Source organism: Melopsittacus undulatus, chromosome 6 (genome assembly GCF_012275295.1).
Source record: "Melopsittacus undulatus isolate bMelUnd1 chromosome 6, bMelUnd1.mat.Z, whole genome shotgun sequence".
In the NCBI taxonomy this organism is placed as follows: Eukaryota; Metazoa; Chordata; class Aves; order Psittaciformes; family Psittaculidae; genus Melopsittacus; species Melopsittacus undulatus.
In genome coordinates this window covers 43191532-43215262 of record NC_047532.1, presented here as the reverse complement: position 1 = coordinate 43215262, position 23731 = coordinate 43191532, and the positions used below count along the sequence as shown (strand labels likewise).

Here is a 23731-nt window from a genome sequence, read left to right as displayed (position 1 = left end):
TCAAAATTCAGGTCCCAGGCATCTTAAGACAAGATTTGTTTCTCATCACTCACCTTTCCATGACTGGCAGAATACTGCTGAAATGTTATAGAGGACTAAAGGGAAAGAGCATATTTCATACTATTCTTGTTTCCTGATAGCAACCATAATCTACATCAGAGGTATGCATTTCTGAGTAATCCAGATAACAGCTTCTAACACAAGGCTTTTGAGGAAGCTCTTAACTGCTTCCTTGAGGACATAGGCCCAGACATAACTATGTTTATAATATTTAATAGATTTCAAAACCAAACTGATCTGTAAAATTATCTTGCCTGACTTTCTGCATAACACAAGCATAGAATTGCATTGATCTCTCAAAGTTTGGTTAAAATAATACATAGCTACACACATGCTAACTGACATTTTTCTTCCCTACAATTTCTAATCCATCTTTATTCTTGATCACTCTTTCAATGTATATAGAAGCCCTGTGACTGGGAACACGGGACTATACAAAAAGACCTCAAAAGATAAAGGCATTAGTCTCTACAACTTAAAAACAAAACCCATGACTTTCAGGACAAATCTTATGTGAAATTTCCAACAATACTAACAGTGAAATCCTGGAGACCTTGGTCAAGAGTTTGCATTGAATTAAGAAATGGTTATCTTTTAAACCAATTACAATAATTTAACAACTAAGAAATATAGGGAGATATTTGGAGAAACCCAGAACATTACCAAAGAAGGAAATACTTTTCCTCTGTGGGGATGACAAAGCATTGGCACAGGTTGCCCAGAGAGGCCGTGGAATCTCCATCCTTGAAAGCTAATCAAAAGTAATCTGAACATAGTCCCTCCTGGGCAACCGTGTCTAGGTGACACTTCTTGAGCAGAGAGGTTGAACTGGATGACCTCCAGAGGTCCATTCTGTAATACCCAAGGGATCTAACTGTTCCCTGCCTACTGCTGCAGGAAGTGAGGTCAGCTCCAATGACTTCCTTTAAATCTCTCTAAAAGTTAAGCGAAGCAGTGTAAAGTGTTTGCTGGTGTTTTTTTTTTTTTATGTAGTTATTATTGATGTCTTCGTTTACTTAGCTGAATCATATCACAGCAAGCAAATTAGTGTTTGTACAATGTTTTGAAGATACAAAGCAGTGCATATTTGTGTGTTTGTGTATTTGCCCAGATACCGTTTTTCTTGGATGATAAAACCAATTCACTGCTTTTTTTAAGGTCAGTACTCAAACCCCAGCTCCCATGTACTTATTACTCACCTGAGTTAATTGTACTTAGGCTTCTTTATGGACTCTTTAAAATATGCACTAATAAAATCTCATTAGCTCTTTATTATCAACTGTCTCAGCATACAAATATTGCAAACTGCAGGGATTTTCTGGTCACTGTGAGCATGACTCTTGATTACTTTGGAATTGATGCATTTGTTACTCTGTCTCTGGCAGCTGATGTTTTGAAAAGATAACAAACTTTTAGCATCATTCACTAACCACAAACATACTTCTGCCTTTAAGGGCACTCCATTTATTTCAATGTAACGGAGGAATTAATTCAGTCTGGGTAAGTTACTACAATTTACTAACCTCTTCCTTCAGCTGATGTTCCACAGTTGGCTGGAGAACAGTTCTGTTAGAAACATACCAGGCACTTAGGACCTTAACTTACTATACATTCTTTGAGCCCAATAGGCAGGATTTAAAAATCAATGGAAGGACATTACTCAGAAGTGCCTTTTCTGAACCTATAATGGTACAAATATGATCACTAAATATTCACTTATACTTAAGATGTGAACATTTCAAATAAAAGGCTAGAGATCTAGAAGTGTGAGATGGCACTGAAATCAATGGCTTTAAGTCCCTCAACAGATTATCTGATTCATCTCACCAACAAGAATATATGATTGTCTCTAAAATAGACAGGCATTTATAGCAGCAGTGCTTTTCGTGGTGAAGTACTTTTAAGTCTGCTATTTTAAAAGTGGTTACAGAAGGACACTAGTGAGAAAATAATAATAATAAAAAAAGGCTTTAGTGAGGAATTACATGGTTAAGAAATCAATACATGAGGGATACTCTTCCTGGCAGATTTCACAGATTTTGCATGAGTACACTGTGGTTACATCAGAAGTGATTTTGGTGGAACATACATACAAGGTAGAGGAAGCAGTTATTAAATTCACCTGACAGAGTTAAAGGAAATGTTGATTTATGGGTTTGGCCTCCTAATGGCACCTGACTGTATCATTTAAGACCATAGATGTTGGAGATGTTGGCTTTACAGCAAGTCAGCACTCTAAAGAAAATATGTTACTGAACAAACTGTTAGAAGAATGGTCCATATTAGAAAATACAAGTCAAATATAGTGTGAACAGTACATCCCCCAGTACTATCTCAAAATAAACATGTATCTCCAATGTGGCTATTCCACCCATTTGAATATTCCAATAATAAAAACTAACAGTATCAGGGGGATGAAAAATATTATAGTAGCAGAAAAAAAGGTAAAATTCTCTCTGCAGTAAACAGAATTTGTATCAGCATTAGCAAAAGAATAATCATATAAACTTGCTTATCAGATGCTAAGCAAAGATAGGAGATAATCATGTCTAAGTTCATGCAGTCACGCTGACTGATGTTGAATGTATTCCCACCTCAGTTGTAGCCATTCAACTGGACAGTACAGTCTCTGGTCAGACTCAGACACTTTTGATCATGTTATAATAATAACTTGCAAGAAATGTAGCAACATCATAGCTAGATGTATCTAGTCATGGGTCATTGCTAATAGAGACCCATTTGCCAAGGATTCCTGGAAACAGAAACACAGATCTGTAAACAACTTTCATTTCTTGCTGTGTCAACACACACTTTAAAGTCTTACGCCAAATTGTGCTCCTTGAAATTTTCTGGAAAGCCATTTTATTTTTCACATTAATACAGATACTTTTTCTATTTTTATTGCAACTTGAAATGTTTCTGTAATGTTTCCATGGCAAACTGAGTAACAATACATTTAATGTTTCCGTCAAATAAATTATATTTCAATTCTAAGTATCTATATAAAATACATTTTTTAAGCACTGAACCCAGAATCATCTGAGATCGTAAAACTCTAAACCCAATAGGGCTTAACATTTTCAACGGTTTATATTATTTAGACCTGCAATTCTCAATTGTGTCTTTTATTGCCTTACAGGTGAGGACACTGAACCTCCTGATCCTTTCCTTTGGAGATAACTTCAGGCCAACAAGGTAATGGTGTGATTACAGACTTTGTACAGGGCTTCCACCAGTGCAAAACAGATTTGAGTTTTAGCTCTGCAATAGGCTTCATCTGCTTGTGCCTTCAGATGTGAATTCCTGGTTCTACAGTAGGGAATAGATATATGATTCCCTTGTGCTTTTTTGACAACAGTCCAGAACTTATATGCCAGGGGCGACTTACAGAATGATCCAGCTTGGAATAGTGGGTGGTGTGGCCAAGTGGTGAAATATCAGAAATGTTCTCGGAAGTTTGAGGTCTTGTTTTCATTTACTTCTCTCTGGAAATTTAGGGAGACCTTAAAGTAGGCTTTTTCAGTAATGTATAAGCTTGTAAGGCCTGTAGCTTTGTAAGACTATGCAGTTCTTTTATTTAACATAAAGATACAAAGTATTTTTGTAATTACTGATTCAAACCTTTCAATAATTTGAAATTATATAAAAAAAATCTCTTGAAGAATTACTAGGGAAAACAACTCTTTTTCATATAGAAATCGGATAATGAAAGTTTATCTGTACTCTCAGAATTGAGGTATTTATTGTTCCACAGGAGTAAAGATATTGGATTACACTGTTAAGGGTGTTCTGTATATTTCCTGATTAACACCAGCACTGGATACCCAAGCAAATGCCACAGACTTCAACTACTTACTCTGAAAGGAGTAAGGAAGAAGATGAGTGTGTCAAGGAAGTTAAGAAATCCAAGTAGGCATAGAAATCTCACCTGGGTATACATCTGGGGTGTCGTAGAACCACGTCTTCAGCATATTGCAGGATGTGCTCAGTACTTTGCAAGATTGAGCTGTTACTCATAAAAATAGATTTTACATATAAAAATACAGCAGATGACCTTCAAAAATCGTATCTTAAGTGTTATTCCCCCTCACTGTTTTATACATTCAGAAACAGACATTTGAAATATATCATGAACAGTGCAAAAGACTGTTTTTTATTTATAAAATCACACACTGTGGTACCTTTAAGTGCCAACTGAAAGAAAAGCTGAGAAAGGCTTCATCCTCAGAGAAATTCTGGTCCAAGCTGAACTTTTGTTTAGCAAGTTGTAAACAATTGTCTTAGAATGCAGAGAATTTTCTCATTTCTTTTCAGCTAAGGTAGTCTCAAACACATCAAGTCCTGCTTTGAAGTAAACCTGAGCTGAATTGATGCTGTTCAGCACCTCTGACAAAGCTGTTTGAATGGTCTCATTTGACGGATGCAGTTTGCAGTGCTCCAGTGCCTCTAGCAGTACTGAAAACTGGCTTGTCCTTTCATCTAGTCTGTAAAGAATATTTCTAAAAGAGAACAATGAAGAATGGTAAACTTTTTACTTAAAACAATTCATCAGAAACCAAGAAAACCTGCAAGTATCAGCCACACTTTACAGATGTTACATATTAAGCACAGTAAAACTGACCCATAGCAAACTGAAGGACAATTGCATATTTATTACAGCCATGTAAACTGAATATGTTAATTGATCTAGGTGTATATACATTGAAACATTCACTAAATCTGTCAAAAGAGATCTCACCATCTCACATTTCTCTTTGAGCATTCCGGATTTTATTCAAAATCATGAGCCCAGACCTACCATAACTATCATGAAGTATTTAATGTTTCAGTTGGATTACACTTATTCCCCTCTAAAATAGGTTTGGTTATTCCTGTGGACCCCAGCCACAGATTTCTTCCCCTCCTCCTGCTCCACCCCCCCCCCCCCCCCCCCCCCCCAAGTCTTCTCCTGTTATTTATTTCACACTTCAGAGGAGTAATCCTAGCTGTAGTCAAGTCAATGGTAAAACTCTCATTGCTTTCAGCGGAGACTTTTTTTCCATCAATAATCCTTGGGGGCACTAGAACAAGAGCAACCCAGCTTTAATGTTGAATACTTGAGGAAGGAAATAAATGCAGGAAATACAGCTAAATCCCTACGAAATGAAATCTATGTCTTCCTATAATATCTGCAAGACTTTGTAATGGCTTGTAAAAATCACATGCAAAGGTAACATCTGAGCCCTTGGAAATGTTATCTGTATGAGGTGTTGCAGGCTTAAAATTCAAAGCTAGTCAGTGATTTCAATTAGATCCTCTGTAGCAGGCTCTAAACCAGATGTAAACATTATCCTAATTAGAAGAGCACGTAACTATCATAAATCTCCACCCAGGAACTCCTTTGATTACAAACAGAAGTGAGAAATTTGAAACAGGAAAGCTACATATGATTTAGTGAAGGACCTCATCCTTAAATACAAGGCAGGTGTTCAGGGCAGAGGAGAAGTTATTTCACACAATGAAACCAGCAAGACAGCAGAACAACTTGGATACTCTGTTAGTAATCTAATTGCATGACAGAACAGGCCCAATGGCAACTCCAAATTAGTAATAAAACTGTCAAGTACCTACAAGATAGATTACTACAAAAGTGTATCTTATTATTATATGAATCATCTAATTTCCAATCTACAAGGGGGAATGGTAACAACGCAGCCCAGCAAGTGACACCACAGAACACCTACAATCTTCCTTCATTTTTTCCAGTTTGAAAAAATGCTTCAAATGAGGGGAAATGTTTTTCAAAGTTGAAATTACTCTTAACAACAATTTTTGTGGTTTTATGTTTTTATCTTCCTAAACTGGCTATACATCCAAAACCAGAGATGTGCAATAGGAATGATAAGCTTTACAGCCTGACAGCATTACATATAGTCATTTTTTCAAGTGGTCTGCAATACAATACATAAGAGTTTTAAACAGAGGAGGAAAACAGAATCCAACACTGTAACTGGATAGCTTACATAGTTTAAATAGAGAATCATCACTGACCTTATCATTTGGACTGAAACAGGTTAGGAGCACTTGCAGAAAGAGCTCAGTGGGGACAGAACCCTCCATCAAGAGGACAGTAATAAACAGATGTGGCAATAACTTCTTCAGCTCACACTGCAGCAGTCAAAGGACAACTGCCTGCTTCCTCAGCTCTGAGCTTCTACTATTCCTAGAGACTATAACACAGTTTATGCTCAAAGGTGACTCAAGTTATATCATGGACTGTCCCTAAAGCATCTCTGTGATACATTAAATGAAAACTGTGTGTGTTGAGAACCAGATAAATTCCTGGTTGGTTGTTTCTAAGGCCAGGCTGTGCTATGGGAAATAGTGTCGTTTTCAAAGCAGAGGATTGATTTTGCTCCCTCTGAAATCAATTTAGGGATGCCTGCTGAGATCAGTGAAAGCAGAACCAGGCTTTTGTAGAACTCTCCTCTACAGTTCCCATAGTTCACAGGGAGACAGAAGCCTGTTCATAACCCCTCAAAGTCCTTGAATAGCAGGGGCAATGCACAGATAATCACTTCCCCACTCTCAGGAGGCATGTGACAGTCCTACCTGTTTGCTGGTAGCTGGGAGAGTTTGACTAGGCTAGAATTCTGCTAGAATTCTGAAGGGTCAAGATGGAAATGCTCCAAATGCCTTAGAAGACTGGCATCTTCATCTGTAACGGGATTCCACTATACCTGTATTCAGGGTAATGTCAACTAAGAAAAATGTCATAAGACAATAACCATTAGCAGAGCAACGCTAACTTCGACTGCTAGAAAACAGACTGTAAAGAGAGGATGATGTGAAGACTGGAGGAGTTTGGGGATTACCGAGAAAAAGTTTTTGGTGAATGGGAACAGATCTTTTCCTATTCCAACCTCCAAATGTGCTCCTAACAAGGACACAGGCTAAAAAGATGGCCTACCTTGACATACAAGGATGTTAATGCAGTTTAACCCTACTGCTATGATTTTGGAATCGGGTGAATCCACAGTAAAACTACAGGCAGGTGATCCACAGTAAAGGACAAGTATTCCTAGCCCAGTACACCTGACTACAGTACAAATCAGTGTCTAATGAGAAAAGCTTCACTGTTTGATAAATGAAAGACAAGCATCCTGCTATCATAATTTAAAAAAAGATTGCAACTTCTGCAATAGTAATATGAGTTTGGCATAGCTGATTGCATAGTATGACAGAATCTACTTTTTATTTTTATGGATGCAAATAATAAGAAACATTATATGGCACCTGTTTTTCCAGATTTTCTGTTAGGACTTCTCACCAGGATCTTAAATTTTTCAATTACTTCTCTTTGCTTCACAAGCCATGCCACCCTTTTGTTGCAGAAAATGATTTCTCTCTTTATGCATGTTCATAAGAATCAATTTATACAACTTCCTATCTCTGTTCAAGCTTCATCAGATGAAATGGTTAATCTAGTTTATGACTTTCAAACCTTTACAAGTCAGAGAAGTGTTTTCATTAAAGATTACACATAGACTGAAAAATAAAACCCAGCTATTCCACTGGCACAAGATATCACTACATGACCACAATATGGATAATGATACCAGGAGACTTTAATTTATACTATGAAACTCAATTACTTAAACATTCTTTAATACAAATTGGTTTTGTAGCCTACACCTCTAGAACAACAATTACAGCATCTGGCTTAACTGCTTTAGTATCTATCTTCATTTTTAACTATTTTGATCTTAAAAATACATTTTGGACAGTTAGCCTAACCCACACAAACTGAAAAGAGACGCCTAAACTAAAAAGTGCAATACACTGATGACACTAATGAAATTACAACCCCCATCATTCATCTTAATGGGCTTGTTTCAAAGGCACATCACAGTGACCTGAAAAGTGTAAAACCGAAGTAAGAACCTAATTAATAACTTCAGGCACTACCACTGAAAGATGTAAAATGGCTCCAAACAAAAAAATCAGCCATAGCAAACTAAAGCAAAGAAACTATAAAAATGAACTGTAAAAGAACCTCTTCTGTAATTTTTAAGAGCCCTTTGCAGGCCTAGGGTTAGGTTATGCCAGAGAGTTAAATGAAGTTTTACATCATCACAAATAAGGATGTAACCTCACCCCCACCATACCAAAATGAATTTGAGAAATTCTCGAATCACAGATCACCCTAAAATATATTCACTTCAACACAAATTCAAACTATTTTGTTGCTTATATTATAACAACTCAACAGTTCAAGATAGAACAAGATTATTACATTATTCTTGCCATGAAAAAGGATATTTTAGCTTATAAAGAGTTATCTACAACACAAGCTGAATTATTCAGGTACTTACAAACAGCCGCCTATTTAAGAGATTTTTAAAAGTAACTATTAAATCGTTAGGACATGATGGCAAGTACAGAATCCCACTTGAAATGAGTGCAGCTTTTCTCTGTGGAATCACATTCGAATTACTTACAGATAAATGCTGTGGGCAGCCTCTGTCTTTTCCAGTTATAACTCAATAGGCTGTGACCAGAGATGCTTCAGCATCCTCACAAATACCGTTTTATAAATTATTCCAAGAATAAAAGCACATCAGAACAGGGATTCTCTGCATTTCTGTTTCTCTTGGTAATGTTAATTTTTGAATGCATTTCTCTTACATCTAGTAAGTTGGCGTTTTTTTTAATTCATGTTTGCCAAACATAAAATATTATTAATTTGGTAAATAAACAAATCAATTCATCCTACTAACAACACTTCATGTTGGGAACGGGGCCTACAGGGATGCTGGTGAGGGGCTATTCATTAGGGACTGTAGTGACAGGACAAGGGGTAACAGGTTCAAACTTAAACAGCAGAGGTTTAGACTGGATATAAGGAAGAAATTCTTTACTGTGAGGGTGGTGAGGCACTGGAATGGGTTGCCCAGGGAGGTTGTGAATGCTCCATCCCTGGCAGTGTTCAAGGCCAGGTTGGACGAAGCCTTGGGTGATGTGGTTTAGTGTGAGGTGTCCCTGCCCATGGCAGGGGGGCCGGAACTAGATGACCTTAAGGTCCTTTCCAACCGTAACTGTTCTATGATTCTATGACTTCCAGTTCCACAGGGTATTTATTTGCTGTAGGACATAAAAATATTACAAAGTCTTCTTTCCTGGAAACTGCATGAGCTGATTTATATTAGTTTATTCACACTAGTTTGTAACTCAGAAAATTTTATGGTGAAGGCACTGAAAGCCACCCTTCTTCCTCTGTGTCCCCTGTCCTTCTGATCTCCAACAGAACTTTTTATTTCCTCTTTTTAAACTTTTTTGACACTCACATACCTATTTTTTCACAGCACTATTGTGTCAGGTTTATAATTATAAAATTAAAAAAGACCAACTTTAACCAGGACAAAATTCATGCACTGGTGAACTATTGTTACATGTTATTGTAACTCATCCAGGGCAAGAATGTTTTTCTACAATGCTCATTTCTTGCTGGATAGAACAGTGGAAGTCACTGGCTCTCTGGCCGTGTGACCACACATGCAGGGAAGATGGGTATACGGAAGCCAGCCTTTTAGGGTAACTCAGCTGTAAATGTCACTCCATTCCTTCACTATGCTAAACATCCTATATTTTTTGAAGCACCATCAACCGTCTTCACTTAGTGCTCTCATTTATAATTCTGCAAATTGTTCTACTGGTACGGATTACAGAAAATGATATATTTAAACCATGTATACTCAAAGGTGAGTGTCTGCCAAAAAGATATGTATTTGCATGGCATCAGCAGTTGATAGGCTACAGGTAGTCTAGGTATCAAACCCAAAGAAAGTCTCATCAACTGAGAGGCATTTCAAAGGCATTGCTATGTGACAGTGGTAAACCAGGTAATTTCTGTTCCTACTAGATGGAAATTTATCTTGCATAAGAGACAGGAGTCAGGACACATCTAATTCAGTCAATTGTAGCAAAGGGAGTTATGGTAAGGCTACATCTAACAAAAATCTGTTGGGACGTGGGACTACAAGAAGGTAATTACTCCAGATCTGAATTAATTTGGCAGGTCAATTTATTATAGGGCTTGATAAATAAAAAAAAAATCAAAATAATCCTGATTTTGGTAACTTTGTAAAGTGTCTTGATGCTCGGTTTGGCTTGACTGCCTGCCAAATAAACAAAAGTAAAAAAGAGAAGCCAAACTGGAATGACAGCTGTTTACAAGACATGTTATCTTTTATTTCCTCACTGTTATATTTGATAACAGTACTTTTTTTAAAGATAATGAATCCATTGTTGTAAAGCACACTAATCTTTTACTGAATACTATATCCCAACATAATAATGACATGGATCTATTGGAACGAGTCCAGAGGAGGGCCATGAAGATACTCAGAGTGCTGGAGCACCTCTCCTATAAAGACAGGCTGAGAGAGCTGGGCTTTTTCAGCCTGGAGAAGAGAAGGCTCCAGGGGGACCTTACAGCAGCCTTCCAGTGCCTAAAGAGGCTGGCAAGAAAGCTTGATAGGGACTTCTTACCAGAGCAGGTAGTGACAGCAAAAAGGGGAATGGCATTAAACTGAAAAGAGGGTAGGTTTAGATTAGATATTAGGAAGAAGTTCTTTACAGTGAGGGTGGCAAGGCACTAGAACAGGTTGTCCAGAGAAGCTGTGGCTGCCCCATCCCTGGAAGTGAGCAAGGCCAGGTTGGACAGGTCTTTGAGCAACCTAGTCTAGTGGGATGAGATGATCTTTAAGGTCTCTTCCAACCCAAACCATTCTACGATTCTCTGATTTTATGAATTATCACTAAAGCCTAACCCTAACTCCAGCATAAGTTTCAGCTTGATGCACCTTAGACCTTTGTCAAGGGCTTAAGTGTACTAAGACATCTTACTGTCCCTGACCAGCCTTGCCTGCCATTCCCAAGCCTCCCCTGCTTGCACCACTTGGGTACACCCCTGCCATGTGGCCATAGTATCACAATTGGCTCCCCACCATGTAGGAAACAGCTAGTCCTCATCATCACCTGACAAATTCCACCTAAAAAGGTGACACTATGAGACTTGACTTATAAACCCCCATCCTAACCTTATATGCAGACCTTCCCATCTTTAGACCTATCCTGTTGATCCATTACAGATTCATCTACTAGATTCCAATTTGCATGTATGAGCATTCATAATCCTAAAGGGAGAGTGAAAGATCTATTAAAGAATGATTTATGCTATGCTTGCTTTTCAAACGAAAGAAACATTGCTTATGCTGAATAATTTGGAGGAAACTATTTTTCTTTTAAGGATGTCTCAGTCTGAAATACTCAGATTCAAAGCAGATGTGCTACTATTTAGAAGGACTTGAGGGAAGTGAATTAAAAAATTATTTCCAAATGACTCACAGCTGATGCTCTGAAGGTTTCATGGGGATTTTTATTTAGAAATAATGTAAAACATTCAATTCCTGAGGACTAACATTTCTAAACAAAACAGCAAGCACTGTCAGGTGTTTGATGCAGCAAACTAGCTTGACCTTGATCTCCAGCTCTGATCCCAACTAGGTTTATCATAAGTAACTCCATACCATGAGACATGATGCCATTAGCATCATAGCCAAAATCAGAAAGATCATTATCATAGGAGTTAACTATGGATAAAAAATTAATGATGTCGTAACATGTTATTTAGAGAAGTGCCTCAAGTTATATTTTTATTACCTTAAATGGAATGCATACACACAAAATTAACACTTCATCCCTGTTAAGGTAATTTTCCTGTTCATGACTTCAAGACCAAATTTCTAAGCCATATTTTCTGGGTAATATATCAGTGGGGGAAGTATTACACACTAACTATTTTTCCAATGAATTTCACTTATTTTTGTACTATATTCTAGAAAAGTTCCCACTAATATTTCAAATATACATGAGTGGTTCTTATCTGTCATGACCAAACATGTGTAACCATATACATGGATCTAAAAAATTATATCAACCATACTGTTTATGAGAAAAATGAAAGAATGTATAAAATATTAAGTTTCTGTCATATTTAATAAATTCAAAATCCAGTACTTTAGGCATGATAGCTCTGTTCTAAGCTCACTGAAGAGCTGACTGTAAAAGTGCTTTTAAAGCTAGAGAACAACTGCTGAGAATGGGCTAAAATATGTAATAAGTCCACACATTCAAAGAAATGTCACTGTGCAAGAAAATCCAGGTTCTTTGCAAGGTGAGGGCCACACATTTGTGGAAAGCATAAGAAATTGTATTTCCTGCATGAAATCTTGTCTTCTGGACCACCAATCCTGTATTAAATTTCAATATACATAATAATACTTCCTGTATCAAAAATGTAATGAGGCTGATGCATACTACAGACAGAACTCTAAGTGTACAGTTCAATTTAATTAAAAGGATGGAAGAAAATTCATGAGAATTGTATACAGGAAAAATAAATGTATGTACACCCAGGTCTACCATTCATACCAGAGAAGTGAGAAAGCTGGTTTCCAGCCATGACATAATCCCTAATTACAGTGGTTTTCTGCTTTTGCAGGTGTAATGAAAAGATTTTCATGTTCCCTGTTTAAATAAGCTTTAAAGTCTACCATAATTACATCTCTGCGGATGGCTAATTCAGTAGTATTTATGCAGCAAATGCTCTTTAAATAGTAAAAATTTAGAAGACAACAAATACAGTCATTACTTCATGGTCATTACATGTACTGGTGCTTCCGAAAGAAAAAACATTTGAATAGCCACTCAGATGCATCAGGTGTTTTGACTATGAGTTACATTCACTTAATCGCATCTTCTCAGTATTAAGAGAGGTCATAATTCAGCATGATTATCAGTCATGAGAAAAATAATAACCATAGCAGGAATTCATAAGATCATTATCAAACTAGCAATTGCTGCTGATTTATGATAGGACAAATGTGCTGCTCCACACATGGATGAATGTTAGAGTCAATATCCCAGTGGATGAAATTCTATCTGGCCTACAGCCAGAACAACCACAGTGCGGTTCAATCACCCCTGGAGGGGCTGGAAGGACTAGGTCAGAACCCTTCCCAAAGTTGTCCAGTGCACAGAATATGCTCATGCTGCTAGAATATTGTTCTTGCTGGTCCATCATGAATTAAACAGTTCCCACACTTCCCTAACTAAGCCTGTTCCGAGGAGCTGCACTGGTAGCAGAAGGTATTTTGGGGAAAACTTGAGCTAGTCTGAGTTACGGCTTAATCTTGATACTACATTACGGTGATCCACTGAAGGAGCAGACTAAAGACTGTATCTTCTTCCCAGCCCCTCAAATCCCATTTTGAGTATCTGCAGCATCTGTGTGAATAGGAAGTGATCTTAATTATGTCTGGCTTCTAGTAGGTGCTCAGGAGAGAACTTTTTATCTTCCCATCCATGTTATATCCCAACAGAACACCTAGCTATAATGCTTAAAAGAAATATAATGAATAGAATACTTTAGTCCTCTTTATATCAAGGTTGTTATTCCAGATTCTGCTAGTGACCTGGATGTATGATTTTGACTCAAATTTTAATTTTAAACTGAAATTAATGTGCCAGACATGTCATGACATTTTTTTAAAGCCAGTGATATCTGTATTAATGCTATTAGAATCTAGTATTCAGGATTTGATTGGAAATATTTCTTGGTTTGTACCAATCTAGTTAAATTCACATCACTGCTTGTCATGTCATTAACTAACTTATTTGCCTGTGGTTTTAGAATTAGAAAAAAATAACCTGGCAGTTAAGAATTGTCATTATATTCTCGTAAGGTTTGTTTTTTTTTTTTCTAATCAGGAGCAACTGCAGAGATGACTCTATTCAGTTTTATGATAAAATCCACTTCAGCCTATGTTGTAAAGATTGGATACTGACTAGGGATTGTCACCACTTCTATAAAGCCTGATCACCAGACACACAACATCTATTTAGAGAAGCATATAACCAATAACACAATCCTTTCATTCAACGTCTGCTACCAATGACTGTGAGAAAAATCACCTTCCAAGTAAGCAGTAACTAAGATGTACCACACACTGCACAGCATCTCAAATCTGACAGTGCATAGCTTCTACTGTTCACCTTTCTCATGAAACTTCTTTTTGCTTTCCCAGATTCTTGGGAAGAACATAAAACCATCCTTGGAATATTTCCTGTGTTTTTTTTGCCATTAGTAGTTCATAAAGTTAGCAATGAAGCAAGTGTTACTGAAACTGTGTCACTTCCGTCCTGAATATTTGAGCCCATCATCTCTAATTTACATGTGCATCATCTCTAATTTATGTGTGCATTAACTACAGTCAGACCACACAAACACTGTAAAGTCTGAAGGAAGAAGGTAGAAGAAAAAGATATTTTATGTGTAAAAAACACATTTGGACAAATGTGTATGAGAGAAGTGGGCTGAACAAGAACTGCAGAGATGTGACACAGCAGTGAAGAATTAGAAAGTGAAGCAAGTAATACCACTAATCAAAACTCCATTTCCAATATGTGGAATAACTATAGAAGAAAACAGATATAAATTTTGAAAGATACAAGATATTGGGTCAAAAGTCAGATGGAAAATCACTGCTGTACAGTAAGATGAAAATTCATTTATTCTGGCAGATTGGAAAAATCTGAAGTACACTATTCTAAAACCAGATCACAATTCTTCCTTTCTCCCCCAACATTACTTTAGCAATGTATTTAGAAATTGCACATGGCAGATAATACAAAATGGAACATTATCTACTACTGCCAGTGCAACATGGACTGCTGTAGTATTTCCACACTAAGGATCACTAGCACCATATCAGATCACTCCCTGCTCAACATAATACACTGCAGGACAAAAAAAAATTCCATGTGTTTGAATCAGGGCAGTCAAAAATGCCTCAATGACAACAAAGTATACAGGAGTCTTTTCTACTTGAAGCCACAAATGAAGATTTCAAAACAAAAAAAACCCAAACCTGCAAAGAGTTTACACAATGAGTTGGAATTAGTGTCTTCTGTAGAAACTCTGTCCTGGCTGTTTTTTTTCAGCTGACATTGCACTACAAGTTTACCCTTGTTTCTGTGTAAGATTAGCAGGATATTTGCATCTTTAATGCTGTCATTCGTAAACCCAGTGAGCAGCTTGTTTATCCACGGAGATTTAATAACTTTAAATTTCCTACTTAACATATCTCTAGCAACTAGAGTCTAAGGGCATGTGAATTTTGACAACTCAGAATCTGCTGCAGTTTATCAGAAAAACAGAAATAAGTAGACTCTGTACATATGTCAGGAACATACGTAACAAATCACAGTCTGAAAGGAAAACATTTGCTCTAATGAACAACAAACACTTGAGCGGCAGGAATAGCAGCAATGTAAATCACCTTTTTGTGTGATGCTAAAAACTCTTTTGATTGTTCTTTGATTTCATTATGACAAATTCAGGGTGCACAATCTATTGTTGCTTCTTGCAGGTATTTTATTCAGAGCATTATAACATATTGATTTGCTGTCATTTATTTAAAAAGAAGCAAAAGAAAGGCTTAACTTGCACAAAGGAGCAATAAAAACTGTTGGAGGTCCTTCTGGAAAACACAGATTGTTTTCTAAATTCTTATTTTTCACCTACTTATTACTCAATCCATACAATTACATGTATCAGACATATCACAACAGCCCTTGTGACAATTACATGAATAATGGTGAGAGGTGCATAACTTGGCAAGTGAAGATGAAACTCTTAAATGGAAGATTTTACACAAGTTGACTTTGTTTCTTGTATAAAATTGTTAAAAGAACTGTCAGCCACGACACAACTGATCCTTAAGCAATGGTCTATTAGGAATAAAACCACCTAACTGGAGCAGAAATGACAGCCTGAGCCCTTGTCTGTCTTTCTGTTTTTTTTTTTTTTTACTTTATTTTTAAAGACTGAAGACACAAACTCAGTCTTTAGTGACTCTTAGATTTGGAAATCTTCGTGAGAGCATCACAGGGTATTCAAGTAAACCCTGCATTCTTATTATTGGATGCATCTGGTATCAACAGCGTCCATCAAATATGAAGATTAGATATGGACAAGAAGAAATTAAACTGTTCCACTAAAAGAGGACATCTTACTGCACTGAGTGTTCTGTGTCTGATACTCCATGAAGGCTTCTTGATAATCACATTCTTTTGCAATATTATTATTCACTGTTCCAATGCCAGTGTAGTGCTACACCTTTCAAAAAAACAGATACAAGCTCTCTGTGTGAATACCTAAAAGGAGTGAACACAAAGACTTGACAGATACTTTAGACTGACAGGTTTCCAGGAGCTGTAGCAATCAACACATACGAGATATATAATAAAATACTCAGGGAACAGTAGGAATGGTCTTACTCAGTCTAGGCAAACATAAAGTTTGAGCCCAATATTTATAAACACCAGGAAGATGCATGCTGTCTTGTTTCCCGTGATGTTGCTGGTATCAGTGTTTTGACAGGCATTTTTGACTAGGGAAAAGTATGCAAAAGCATGACAGTAGACTTTTAGATTTAGGGATTAGCTGATGCACCAAAGAAAGATGTTCAAGAAAGAGTCAAAGAGGAAGACCCACTGCTCAGCATGGACACGGTTGCCAGATTAGCTAATTTACAAATGTATATTTATAGACATTAAATCTATTCTCTCTCAGAAGCCCTGCAGACATTTGGTTAATCAGCATCAGAGGAGGGGTCAGTGAGAACTTTCTTAACCTTATCACACAAGCTGCTTTCACTGATGGGAAACTGCCCCGGTGTCTCTGTTCCAGCCTGTTTATTTAAGGCTGAAGCACCTTTTTTTTTTTTTTTTTTTTTAGACTACAGAGATAAAGCATCTTCTTCTGTTCCTAGCAGGCAACTACATGTGCTTCATTGAATGCTGATGAGGGTACGAATTTGGGTGTTTCTTACTATATATCAGCATTTATAGAATTACCTTATGCTTCTGCTGAGGCTGACAACCTCACTGAGAGGACAATATGCTTGAGATCATCTCTAGTTTCCCCTGTCTATGCACAGTGCCTAAAGTAACAGAACCTCTGTTCTTACCCTAGCTTCACATATGCCACTGCAGTGTAATCTATGGTTATTAGTACTAGCAGTAAAATATGATCCCCAGAAAATATATGGAAATGTTCAGCTCAAGTATATATTGTAAGAGTGGAAAGCAAGAAACAGAGGAAAGAAACAAACATATATAAATTTCTACTGATTATCCCATTAAAATAATGACAAAATAGAAATCAGAAAATAATCAATATTATGATTATATTATGAGAAGAAAAGGCAGATAAATGAAAAATATCAATAGCTATCCTGGTTTGTTCATAAACATTTATATTGGAAATAGAAAGCCTACCTGGGGTTACCACTGGGAATCACAGAAATCCTTCCAGTACAATAAAACTCAGAGATTTTGTCTTAACCCCAAATCAACCTGCAGGGTAACCTTTGCAAAGCAGGATAACATTTTTCAACCTGTTATTTTTCATTCTGCCTAAATTTCTGGGTAAGACTAAAATACCCTGATAAAAGCTGTACTTGTGTATTTCCAGATCAGCTGGAAACAGAGAATCACAGAGAAAGTATGCTATTGTCAAATTTTCAGTTCAATGTAATGAAATTCAGGTAAGAAGGACAATCATCTAAACTACAGTGTTTTCTTACACTGTACTGAACAACCTGCTAATGCAAATCGTTATTTAGGCTATCATAATATAACAATACAAAAATTAAAGTAATTTTAATTCTGTTAGTAATTTTTAATATTTTTATTGCTCATTATAGAGGAATAATGTATTAATTGTGGCCAAATATCACCCTATGATACTCACTGGAATGATGCATCTATTTTTTTAAGTACACACATACAGTAACAGACTACAGCTGGAGCAGTGTGTGTACAGACTATGCAAAAAAAAATGTAGGAAGCTATATTGGTTTCTCTGTAGTGGACAAGCACAAGTATGTTGAAACCCACTGCCTGCAATAAAGAAAAAGAAATCCACCTTCTTTTTTAATTCAAGTTCTAGAAGAGAAAACAGTATAGATCCAGAGAGCTGTGAATTAGGACAAACACAAGCCTAAAAATGATGCCTAAACTTCAGCAAATTTGTCAAGTACTTTGATTGAGGTTGAGAATATGAGTCCAAATGGGTATACAGGAAGCAATCATTTTTTCATGAAGCATACGTGCTTTACTGTGCACACAAATTCTTCCTTCAGAAGGCTCTAAATTACAGTATTTATGGAATCTTAATGATCTAAACACAGTTGGAGCCTGAAGGTCAAGGCTGCAAACTGCATCCTAAATTTCTGTTTACAGATGAAGCATAGTATTTATTGCTGCACTGCTTGCACTGTTATAGTTAAAGGGCTGCAGTATTTCCATTATAAACCACTATTTCAGGGGTATATAACTTGCCTATCAATCTTCTGACTGGGATGAAACACAGCATACAAGGTCCTGGCTGTGAGACCGATTTTATTATTTGTTTTTCTTTATCAAATTACAAAAAGAAAAGCCTAATGTTATACAAGGAAAAAGAATAATTTTTTTTAAAAGTACTTCTAATGTTGCTGTGATACAATTACAGCTTCAGAACATAAAATATTCATATGTCTGCATCAATTAATAGAAGGACTTTAAATTCCTAAAAAGTGAAAAATAACTCGAATAAAGACATACTGTTAGATGTTGGTGTTTTGTTTTTGGGAAGAAACTGCAGGTTTTTAATGGCAGGAAAGTAAACCAGAAATATATCACTGTCCTTGATTTTGTCTGCATTAAAGGTAAATCTACACTACAGTTACACAGCTTGGCACAGTACAAAGAATGCATTCTTTTAAAATAAGTGTCTAAATGATGATGATACACAAGGTGTACTCTGCTGTTACATACTCCAGTTACATTAGGCAAAATAATTCAGAGTAAATTCAAACCAGATGTTTTTCCACAAACTACAGTAACCTTATCATCTACTGCTAAACCTTGTATCAAATTTAATGAAACCAAGAGGGGAAAAATTACAAAACTTTCACTTCTACATTATCAACTTTGCCAGGGTGAATACTGTGCACTGCACTGAAGTACTGCTGAGAGCAGGAAGGTGAAAAATTTAATCCACATATTTGCTGCATATCTAGCAATTACATCTTGTGAATAACAAACTTAATACTGCAAACAGTGCAAGAATTTAAATATTAGAAGACCTCAAAAAACCTTCTCACTGGAATCCTAAGTTTTGGCATAATTTATTTCTTTAAATAAAGAACCGGGACACATTCTACGATGTGTGGTTTTGACACACATAGACATACTACATTATACTATTTTGACACACATAAACACACTACATTATACTATTCAGTTTTATGGCCTCTTTGCAACACTGTACCAGTTCAGTCAAGAAAGACAGCAGTGCTAAATTTGGAATATTAGACTTTATTTAATCACATTTTGGTTTATTTTTTTATATTATAAATCCAGTCACAGCCAGGATGCCAATTAGTCCCTCCCCAAATATCATTGTTAAATTTTATTATAGCTATAGGGATTTTTTTTTTCTTGCCCGTTTTTTTTTTTTGTTAAAAGATGTCTGCATTTGTTTTATGCCATTCCTAATGCTTGGAATCTCTTTGTCTTGATGCTTTTCTTCCACAGTCTTTATCATCTGTCTATTTTGTGCCCACTTGAAACAATTATTTGCACAAGACATTCGACATTTTTTCCCATCAATTGAAAGAAAGTACCAGTTTATTACATTAGTTTGTTTTGGTAGCACATACATTTATTTTTCTAAATAACGTAGATGCTTCATTCATTTCTGTGTCCTGGCCCCTGTCCGTCTCTTGCGTATGTATGTCAGTTCTTTTCTAAGCTCTCTTTTTTTGGGTATGTAAACCAGTTTCCTGTGAAGTAAAACCTAGGTATGTCTTTAGGGACACTTTTACTTGAGGAAGCCTCCTAATGGGTACTATGGATAAACCATCGGATACCTTCAGCCATAGAGTCCTTGAAAATACTCTCAGTAAGACTTTGTGAAGTCAAACAGCTGACATATGCCCTCACTCAATAACGCATTCAAAACGTATCCTTGGGGTCAAGCTATGAAACACTACATCAATGGGCTGCAGTGCAGTGCTTTGGGCTGTTTGTACTGAAGCACGTGTCCACACTTTATTACTTCTCCTGAACAGCCAGAGGGCCAGTCATTATTCAGAGCAGGCTTGGCCAGTTCTTGCTTTTCTAACTTTTTTAGACTATTGCAAGTTTTTTTCTTTTTTTTTCTTAGAGCTATCTATGGTAAGAGATACAGACCTGTAGCCTTCTTTCTTAGAAAGTGAAAGATGGAATGATTATGACTTCTTAGAGTCAACCTGGGTAGTGCAGCTGACTACATTTTGGAGAATAATTTTAACCAGGATGTTATGAATAGTGACTGACAAATGCACTCCATTGTACTGCCTTGGACTGGTTGAAATGCACCCAAGAGCACTGCTATATAATTAATTATGTTAAATAATGCTACACAGTATCTTGTATAATTCTGAATCTTCAATGAACTGTAAAAAGTTTTAAATAAAATATAGATGGAGCTTGTCAAGCAGTATTAGACTTCAAATATTTTCTTCTTCTGAAATCTTACTGTACTCACACAAGTATCTGTCATGCTGCTTGAGCTGCCATCACACCGTACATCTTGTTAGCAGTGATGTCATGACAGAAATGCTACAGTGTTGAATTCTAATGACTTCTTGTATTGTAATGAATTAATGTTTTTACAGAAAGAATGAGATAGGAAAAAAAAGCTTTAGTCTTGGATCCTCAGATTTATTTTTTTTTTAAAAGCATGACAGTTTTGAAAACCAAGCAATGCCAGATTACTGCTTTTGCTGAAATGAAGAATGAATTTGGCACCATACCTGTAGAGTCCTGGAGGAGTTCTATGAATCAGGAAGCTTTTCTCCAGACTTTGTAGCACATCATTGAGCATCCTCACTCTGATAGGAGCTCGCTCCTTTGGGTCATTAGCTGGACGCATCTCATCAGATTGGAACAGTTCTGCGGTGTCCCTCAGACGCGATGCCACTGCAAGTAACTGAGGAATGTCTACTTCATCACCTAGAAACAGTATGAGCAAGACAGTTTCCAGTGATTCAGAGAACATCACTTATTACTCTTGCTTACAAGTCAAAATTAATAGTCCAATTAAAACCCGAGCCTCTTTTCCCTTGTGAGCATTATGTAATGAATTGAGGAAAGTCATAGATCATTGTGCATAATGATCTATATTTCAAATATGATCTGATCTGTTTTTCAAAGATGATCAATTTGGGCTGTTTTGTTTTAAGATCTAATAAGCTATGAGGAATTACTTATAATCTTTATTCTGAATATTATATAAACAGTCTTAAATGTCAGCTATGCCTTTTTAATAGGGAAGGTGAGATGAAGGGAAAATATGTACTCTATATTTGGAAATTAAGCCAACCAGAGCACTCTTCTAAACATAAAAATCCTGTAAATGCTCTCTCACTTCTTCTCCATAGCAAGTATTTTTCCCCTAAACCAACAGATTTTACTTTACAGTTTCAAGTAAAAAGCACTCTGCATCATACTGTAAGCAAAAATACTTTATAAAACTAATAATCAAGCCCCTTTTTAGTAGTTAAGTACGAAACATGCAAGTGTCTATGGCTAGTGTTACCACCAAGAACTAAGGACGCAGCTGTGAGGCCATCAGTAGTTTCTACCGCAACACACCGAACTTTACTACCAAGGGCAACTGTGATTTACACTTTTCTCAAGTTGAGAAGCTGGGAGTGGAAGTGCAAATGATTCTTAAATAAAATAATGCTTTAACCAATAATGTCTTAAAACAGCTTGTGATACTTCTACAAAGAAAATAAACTTGCAAGTGTTACTTCACTTGAGAAAACACCACTACTTCATTGTATTTTGTATTCTTTGTCTTTTTGTCTCCAATATGAATCATGATGAATCATCTAAAATTGCTGTTTAGTTGTTAAATAAATAACATTGCAAGTACAAGAAAGTGTATGTATATTCTTGAACAGAGAATTACACTGTTGAATCTCATTACACTTGCTAAATGTAACTGGATTTTATTCAGAAACAGGTTATTCCAAATACATACTATTTTTACAGACATTGAATACAAAAGCTTTTCCCAGTGTAACTGATTGCTCTTATGAAAATTACTGCTCAAGAGTAACATTTTTAAATTGTGTTTGTGCCCTCTAGTATGAATGTACTTGCCTATGCGTACCTACAGGAGAATGAGCACAGACAATCTGCAGCTGAAGGCATGACACTGGCTCACCATGCATGTGAACATGTGTTTTCATGTAAGAGAGAGGGAAAAGTGCTTCAGGTTTTGATTAGCTTGCAAATACACGATCAGCTACGGTGTGTTGCTGTATTCACTAGGAAGATTTTTCATGCTCTGCAAAGTTGGATGATCAGGCCTGGCAGTGGAAAATCTGAATGGGAAAGCTTTGTAGAAAGTGCCCTAAAGGGGGCAGAAACACAAATCCACAGACATTTATAGTGCAAAGAATATGTTGCCATCAGCTTCAGTTTTGCTACCACGACAGCTACTGACCAAGCAAACTAATCTGGTGGTATTACAAGTCTCTTTTCAAAGAGGTTATCATTAAAAAGGCATGTTGCAACATATTATTTTGCATGTCAATACAGAGTGAGCCTGGAGAAGAGAAGGCTCCAGGGAGACTTTACTGTCATCTTTCAGTATTCAAAAAGGGCTTATAAGAAGGGTGTGGACAAACTTTTTAGCAGGGCCTGTTGCAATAGGACAAGGGGTAATGGTTTTAAACTAGAAGATGGGAGAATTAGACCAAATATAAGGATTTTCTTTTTTTTTTTACAAGGGTGGTAAAACAGTGGAGCAGATTGCCCAAAGAGGTGGAAGATGCCCCTTCCCTGGAAGTGCTCAAGGCCAGGTTGGATGGGGCGCTGAGTAACTTGTTCTGATTGAAGATGTCCTTGTTCATTGCAAGAAGGCTGTACCAGATGACCTTCAACAGTCCCTTCCAACCCAAACTATTCTATGATTCTATGAAGTTATCGATGACTTTGTACACAGCTGCTAAAACACATATGGCCTACTGATACAGAATGGATGTTCATACTTTTCCTTCAGCAGCAAATACTTTGTCTATGGAAAATGCATTTTTCCATGTTTGTTTGTTTTTTAAAGGGTGATGAAAGGTTTGCCAGTACTAATATACAACATCCTTGAAAGGATAGTCAAAACATCAGTGTCACATGGCAAAGAGCATATTTCTATCATACATGCAGATAACTAACTATTGCATTTTTCACCTCTGTAGCAATCAAGAATAATGGGTGGGAACAGTAATGAGAGAACCTTTCTGAACAATACAGACAGATGGGAAAGTAAGTCTGAAAAGCACCCTGAAAGATCAGGGAAATGCGGTCAAGCAGGTAAAATGATGCCAAATGGAAGACTAGCAGACAGCTGTAGGCAATGACTATGCAGCCATCAAGTAAATGACAGTGAAATGTTTCTCTATTGATTTTTCTAAGGATGGAGAGTTTAGACTGATATTCTGAAATGTGTGGGTTGCGCCAGGGCTGT

General features: G+C 36.7%; 1 protein-coding gene across 6 annotated transcripts in view; it reads right to left on the bottom strand.

Moving 5' to 3' along the window:
- The window catches only part of NAALADL2 (N-acetylated alpha-linked acidic dipeptidase like 2), a 634909-nt gene that overhangs the window by 161113 nt on the left and 450065 nt on the right, over window positions 1-23731 (bottom strand). For 5 of the 6 annotated variants that reach the window (XM_031047098.2, XM_031047097.2, XM_013128500.3 and 2 more), the window contains 2 exons: window positions 21012-21210; window positions 2013-4559 (listed from right to left, as the gene is read on the bottom strand). In XM_031047098.2, coding sequence (XP_030902958.2) covers window positions 4361-4559; window positions 21012-21210 — 398 coding nt within the window. In that variant the 3' untranslated portion in view covers window positions 2013-4360. Of the gene's footprint in view, window positions 1-2012; window positions 4560-21011; window positions 21211-23731 lie in introns of those variants that run through there. The other variant, XM_031047101.2, reaches the window with a different exon arrangement.